We start from the raw sequence: 7,500 nt of genomic DNA on the forward strand, positions 1-7,500 counted from the left end.
GTCGGAGCACACAGACGCATCGTGTCTCATTAAACACACAAACACATCTGAACAAGGAAATACACCACTCTTTAATCCTGGACTTTCCCTTTCTGTATATATTTGAAGGACCTCCTTATAAAGGGATCTTCAGTGGGTTCCAGGTTCTCAGGTTCAGGTTCTGCTGGACTCTGTGCTGTTTGGTGTATTTTTCACTTTAAATGGACCAGGATTCAGGGTGGGAGGGCTTTTGTTTGTTTGTTTGTTTGTTTGTGCAAAATAAGCCTTTATTTCTTACCATTATGTGACATTATGTTTTTTTATTTCTGACAGGATCTGGAATTTTCTCCTGTATCATTTGACTGTGCTGGAACATGAGGATCAGACTCCAGAGTCCAGAGTGACTGAACCGATCATTTTCACACTCCATTAAAACCTGTTTTCTTTATTCATGAATCAAAAGCCTTTGAAACTGGAGTAAAGTTACAAACATGATGCAGTAAAGGTGTGTGTTTTATTGTGTGTGTGTGTGCTACTGTGTGTGTTACTGTGTATGTGTTATTGTGTGTGTTTTTGTGTGTGTGTTACTGTGTATGTGTGTTATTGTCTGTGTGTGTGTGTGTGTTATTGTGTGTGTGTGTTACTGTGTGTGTTATTGTATGTGTGTGTGGGTGTGAGTTACTGTGCATGTTATTGTATTAATATCACACAAACTCCAGTCTGTGCTGCTCGCCATTAATAACACTGATAATGTGCTGAATCTCACTGAAGGAAATGTGTCTTTATCTTGTTTACAGGTTTACAGGAGCTTCAGAAAACTGTTTACAACCTAAAGTAAATCAACTGTACAAACATGTCCCAGAGTCACGTTAGACAGGAAAACTTCCAGAAAGTGTTTGTTTGACTCTGAAGTGAGGAAGAAGCTGAGGAAGCTGAGGAAGATGAGGAAGATGAGGAAGATGCGTGTGTGTGTTTAATCAGAGTGATAACATTTAGAGCCGCTCCAGATCCAGATCTTTAAACCATTAAAACTCTTACACACAGCAAATATTCACATTAGATGATTAATTTATTAGTTCACAATATATTATATTTAATATATATTTATATTACAGATTTAATGTATATTAGTTCATATACATTTCTGTGTAAAGGCTCAGTTTTGCAGTGTTAAGGGATTTTATAAGACACATGATGTGACGTTGCCCCCTTGTGGTTAGGCGGGCGGTGTGGAAAACCAAGCAGAATAATAAAGCCATGATTAGAGAGCACACGCTGGACATGTGTCTCTGTGTTTATTTGTTAAGTTAGAACCACTTAACTCTACAAGTTTCTCTCTGAGTTTCCTGCAGAAGATGCAGAGGGATGTGAGTGATGCTCGTTGCCAGGCAGCAGGATGATGTCACTTCCTGATAAATGAAGGCTGATGGGAAACTGTGTGAGTGTCCGAACACTGCGATGTTCTCCTTCAGCTCGGAAACACAACCATCACTTCACATCACTCCCGTCCTCCTCCTCAGCTTCATCATCTTCATCATCTTCATCTTCACTCACACTGTTTACAGGAAGTTCAGAGGATTACAGGAAAAAAAAAATCCTATCTATCTGTGTGTGTTTACTGCATGTTTGTTTGTTTGTTTGTTTGTTTGTTTCGGTTCTGATTCAGACTCCTGCTGGTTTTTAAGCACTGTGTTATTTCATTATCATCACTGGATTCTGATCAGAAGCAGCTTCAGTCTCTGTTTATTTTGATGAAGTTTCTCTGTTAAACTCTAAAGATTCTGTGGTGAAGAAACTAAAGGAAGATGGAGATGTGAAGCAGATTATATTTTCTTTTGACTGTATTTTTGTGCTGAAGCCATGACATTTCGTTTGGGTTTAAAACATTTATAAATATATAAATCATTTATATATTTTTAATAAATGTCATCTATAGTACGATTGTCATTCTAGGTTCTGGACACTAGAGGGCACCAAAGGCAATGAAATAGAGCTCAACAGTCGGTTCTTTTATTCATGTTGGAAATAAAGTTCCTGTAAATTTTCTTCATACGCTTTTCGTTTTAAAGCACAAAACCAAACTAAACTGTTCCATGATAAACCTCGTAAAATATTTTACAGAAATAAAATGTTAAGAGATGAAAAAGTTCAGGATCCTTTATAGAGAAAGAACTAAATTTCCCATAATGCATTGCGATATAACTTTAACATCATCTGATCCTTCATATGTTCATGTTCATATCAACACTGCTGTTTCTTTAGTTTGTGAAACTTTTATCCTTGTATATTATTCATATATCTGACCATTTTTACATGATAACAGAGGGAACAAATGGTTTCCATGGTTACTGTAAGTCCTCTGGTTCTGAGTAATGATCAGCTTGTTTACTTCTGGCTCCCTTTTATAGCTCTATAGAAATAATTAATAATGTGAATGAATTATTCATTAATTAAATCAATTACAATTAAAAATAATTAAACCTTCTAAAATTCTAATGTATATTAGTATCACAACAACTGGATATTGCTAATGTTAACACACACACACACTCACACACACACACACACACTCACACACTCACACACACACACACACACACACTCACACACACACACACACACACACACACACACTCACACACACACATACACACACACACACACACACACACACACACACACACACACACACACACACACACACAAGTGTATGAGTCAGAGGCAGTCAGTGTCTCTCAGCTTGTCCACATGTTTTAGCTGCTGTTAATCCACACATTTATGAGGATGAAGAATCAGTAAGAGACTCTAAATAGTGGAGTATAAATAGTTTGTGGTTGAGATCTCGCTTTGTCCTGCCTGACATCCAAAAATCATTTCACTGCTACACACACACACACACACACACACACACACACACACACACACACACACAATAATGGAAGTGGATCAGTGTGTTGTAACACTATTGATTGTGTCTCCGATCAGAGAGCTGATGTTTCTCCTCACAGCTCAGGAATTTCCTGGAACTCTCTCTCTTATACATTTGAGGGTTAAGGCCCTTTCTCAGGGGCCCAGCAGTGACAGCTTGGGGGAGCTGGGATTCAAACTCACAACCTTCTGGTCAGTAATCCAACACCTTATTAACTAAGATACTGCATCCCCATGCATCAACTCTGAGAATCTGGAGTCTAAAGTGGAGCCGAACTCAAGCTGGATTAACTGTAAGGTTTTAGAACCCGACCTGGACTGAGATACTGGACTTGACTTAGACTGTAAGGTCTGGGGTTCTGGCCTCATCTAAACTCTATTGGAATTCTGTAGGTTAGAAATAATCCTCACCTAATCATAATCTCACTAGTGAAGTGGATAGAACGTGAGAATACTGTTACAGAAACTAAGCAGAAACTAGATAATGACTGAGGCTAGCCGTTAATCTAGTCAGAATAGTGGCTTTAAATAGTTTATACAGACAGACGGATGGACGGACGGACGGACAGACGGACGGACGGACAGACGGACGGACAGACAGAACACAATCAGAAACAGGTTTTGGTAATTTACTGAAAAACACTACATTGATTACACAGATCACTGTAAGTGCAGGGCCATGTTCAGTATCATCACTGAGAGAAAGACACAGGAGCTACAACACAGCATTACTGCTAATTTACATAACCATTATTACATCATCTGACTCCGCCCACCTGACACCGCCCACTTCACTTTCAAAGAATATCTGAAATATAGAACAAAAAGAGAGACAAGGAAAGAGACAGTAATACTGAAATACTGTCAATAGCTGCAGAGAGAGAGTGTGTGTGTGTGTGTGTGTGTGTGTGCGTGCGTGTGTGTGTGTGCGTGTGTGTGAACATTCTCTCTCCCCTTCTTCTGTAGTTTCTGGAACTCTGCTCAGGTACGTGTTCAGTCTCTTGTCCACTCAACACTGGACTACTGCAGCTCTCTCTATCAGGTCTACATATGAACACAATTCATCTTCTGTAAATGATCCATAATGCAACTGTGTGACTTGTCTTCAACCTGCCTAAGTTCTCACACCACCACACTGCTGTGTTCCTCCACTGGCTCCTGTAGCTGAACACATCAGGTTTAAACACTGATGATTGTCTACGAAGCCAAAAATGGACCAAGTTTCAAGTTTATTTCTGAATTTTTTATTATTATTTTAATTTTATTCCGAATTCATTCTGATTTTGTTTTATTCTGTTTAAATTATTTTGAGTTATTGAGTTAATTTTATTTTGAAAAATATCTAGAAGCTCAGAGTTTTAATCTAATTGAATATGTAGAATGATTAATAAACTTTATTTATGTTATAAATGTTATATTGTAGATATATTTACTTCTTTAAAATAATCTGTGATCTGACAACGTGCTGAATTTCACCTTCTTGCAGTTCTTGATGCTGATAGGTTGAGTCCTGCATTCCGTCTCTGCGGCAACAGAAGCAGAATTCCTGTTAGTGTGTGTGTGTGTGTGTGAGTGTGTGTGTGTGAGTGTGTGTGTATGTGTGTGTGTGTGTGTGTGTGTGTGTTCTACTGTACTGAGAGACAGAGGTCAGGGAGAATAATAATAATAATAATAATATTAATACAGATGTTGTTTATCTGTTTGTTTTTATGTGTCAGATTAAAGCAGCTGGATTTTCTATGAAAACAAAAAATATCTTTAATCAGCAGCATCTGCTAAACATAAGCAGCCAATCAGAGAGCTGTTACCGCCAGCAACAATCCCACTGCTGGTTCCAGTCCTCTGATTGGTTGAAGAGGCTGCTGTCCCGCCCAGTCTGAGAGCTCACTGAGAGAGAGAGAGAGAGAGAGAGAGAGAGAGAGAGAGAGAGAGGAATACTTTGTCTCCTTGTTGCTATGGTTACTGGGAGATTAGCCTCAGTGAGCTGATGCGATGTAGTGAAACCTGTGAACTGATTTAGATTCAGAGTTGCATCATGTATATACAGATACTATCAAAACATACACATGACCTACATACACACACACACACACACACACACACACACACACACTTGACCCCTACACTCTGAGTGAACTACCTAGTGAGCCATAGGATTATTCCATCACAACACTAACACACCTCCTCATTCAGATCATTATTACCAAAGTAAGTACAGTCAGTACAGTACTGTCACACACACACAAACACACACAAACACACACACACACACAAACACACACTCACACAAACACACACACAAACACACACACTCACACACGAGGTAATGTGATGAGTTGTGAGTGAGAGCATGTTGCATACTTTGTAGAGAAATCCCACCTGCACTGAGAAGCTTTTCTCTGTAATTTCTTTTGTAAATAACATTAAAGTTATGTGTTAGCTTTACTCTTCATCAGCACCTGCATGTGTGTGTGTGTGTGTGTGTGTGTGTGTGTGTTTGTGTTAGTTGCTCAGGTGTGTGTTGCTCAGTTTATTCGGTGGTGTTTTAAATTTACTCCATATTTCAGTATTTTCATCTGTAAAATGAGATTTCTTTCCAATGTGTAGACGTTAGTGGCTAACACACACACACACACACACACACATGCACACGCACGCACACACACACACACACACACACACACACACATGCACACGCACGCACACGCACACACGCACACACACACACACGCACACACACACACGCACACACACACACACACACACACACACACACACATGCACACGCACGCACACACACACGCACACACACACACGCACGCACACACACACACGCACACACACACGCACACACACACTTACATTTCTGGAATTTAGCAGACTCCTTTATCCAGAGTGACTTATATTTTATTTAAATTTATACAACTGAGCAATTGAGGGTTAAGGGCCTTGCTCAGGGGCCCAACAGTGGCAGAATGGAGAAGCTGGGATTCGAACTCTTTAGCATTTAGAATCTCTTATTGTTTCACTGCAGTAGCAGTTGATTCAGTAATATAACGTTCTGTGGAATAAAATAAGTTTGTTACTCAGGGATACAATTCTATGTCCTGAGACAGAATTCTTGTGACGTCGTCATTGTTGTTAATAAGAAAATGAAATAATGTAATCAGCATCATCTTCTGAGTCTTCATTCTCAGTCCTAACGTACACTGCTGTGCTTCTTAGCCTGCACTTACATCATGTTACTGTATCAGCACTGAGCAGGAGATCAGCTGGAGATCAGCTGGAGATCAGCTGGAGATCAGCTGGAGATCAGCTGGACATCAGCTGAACATTGAAGATCAGCTTCACATGTATTTCCCTAGAGAGGAGTGAAGGTGAAATCCTTCTAAAGCTCTAGTAATTTAGGAGAAGAAAGACAAATTCAGCTGAACTTAAGTTTTTTATTATGATCATATAAAATCAGATCAGCTTTTACAGAGTTCTTTAAAGAAAATAAAAAAAATAAAAATAAATCAAGTTAAATCCATTATGAACAGGAAGTCCTGTAGTTCACATTTCTTAATCCAACGTCCCAAATGTCCTTCAGAAAAAAAAACAATCAATTACGACAAAATGTCTTTACTTCCTGATTCTCCTCCTGTTACACATCCCGAAACACACAAGAGTTGATCTGAACTCTCACATCTCCAGTTCATCACTTTACTTCCAGATGTCCCTTCATGCAACACTCTGAATGCTCTGTGTACTTGCTGCAGACGGACGGACACACGGACGGACACACTGACGGACACACGGACGGACACACGGACGGACACACGGACGGACACACACACAGCTCCGGCTCGGTCCAGATTAAACTCCTGTCAGCTGGACGGACTCACGCATAGGACACTCGTCCTGTTAGGTGGTTGGTGAAATTCGAACACAGCCAGCTGGTGCACTTCATCGTTCAGGGAGTGTGACAGTAGGAACCCACTCATACACACTTCTCCGCTCCTCACAGAACACAGTGAGCTTCTCCAGACCCGTGTCCTTCCAAGCCGCCTCACTCGGTCTCTGAAGAGGGAAACAGGAAGTTGTGCTCCATTAGCAACCGAGCAGGTTAGTGTAGCAACCACATAGCAACACATTAGCAACAAAGTAGGTTAACAGAAACATCACCTAGTAACACCTTAGCATGTCAGAATATAAGAGAAACTTCTCAACAACCTTCTGGAACAAGCAGTTCCCTGGATATTGCCTTCAGAGCTCGTTCAAGCTAACACCATGGTTTAATGTGTGTTGTTCACTAGTATAGTCACTATATACTATACACTATATACACACACCCCACACACACCCCACACACACCCCACACACACCCCACACACACATCACACACACACGTTAGGGTTCAGTAACGACTCGGCTGTCCTCATGCACTATGTCCTGGGCATGTAGTGTAGGGTGTAGAAGCCAGGCCTAGTGCTCAAACCCTGTGTTCACTAAGAATGCATTAGTAAATAAGTGCACACCTACTGCACAAGTGTCTGGTGAATAAAATAAAACACAGCCTTTACACTCTACTCACACTGTATTATTACTGATACT

The 7,500-nt window shown here is 40.3% G+C and overlaps 2 protein-coding genes and 1 long non-coding RNA gene across 4 annotated transcripts in view; 1 reads left to right on the forward strand and 2 right to left on the reverse strand.

The window, feature by feature from the left end:
• LOC132853384 (H-2 class II histocompatibility antigen, A-F beta chain-like) overlaps positions 1-77 on the reverse strand; it is a 2,019-nt gene extending 1,942 nt beyond the window's left edge. For both annotated transcript variants that reach the window (XM_060881078.1, XM_060881077.1), the window contains exon 1: positions 1-77. This exon is cut by the window's left edge. In XM_060881078.1, the coding sequence (XP_060737061.1) occupies positions 1-20 (20 nt within the window). In that variant the 5' untranslated portion in view covers positions 21-77.
• A 65-nt stretch (positions 78-142) lies between these two features.
• Positions 143-1,018, forward strand: LOC132853300 (uncharacterized). The gene is made up of 3 exons (XR_009649167.1): positions 143-217; positions 313-484; positions 777-1,018. It is a non-coding gene; the product is annotated as an uncharacterized LOC132853300 (long non-coding RNA).
• A 5,654-nt stretch (positions 1,019-6,672) lies between these two features.
• Positions 6,673-7,500, reverse strand: part of gadd45ga (growth arrest and DNA-damage-inducible, gamma a) — a 1,905-nt gene continuing 1,077 nt past the window's right edge. Inside the window, exon 4 of the mRNA XM_060881568.1 lies at positions 6,673-6,966. Coding sequence (XP_060737551.1) covers positions 6,853-6,966 — 114 coding nt within the window. The 3' untranslated portion in view covers positions 6,673-6,852. The remainder of the gene's footprint in view (positions 6,967-7,500) is intronic.

Source organism: Tachysurus vachellii, chromosome 11 (genome assembly GCF_030014155.1).
Source record: "Tachysurus vachellii isolate PV-2020 chromosome 11, HZAU_Pvac_v1, whole genome shotgun sequence".
NCBI lineage: Eukaryota > Metazoa > Chordata > Actinopteri > Siluriformes > Bagridae > Tachysurus > Tachysurus vachellii.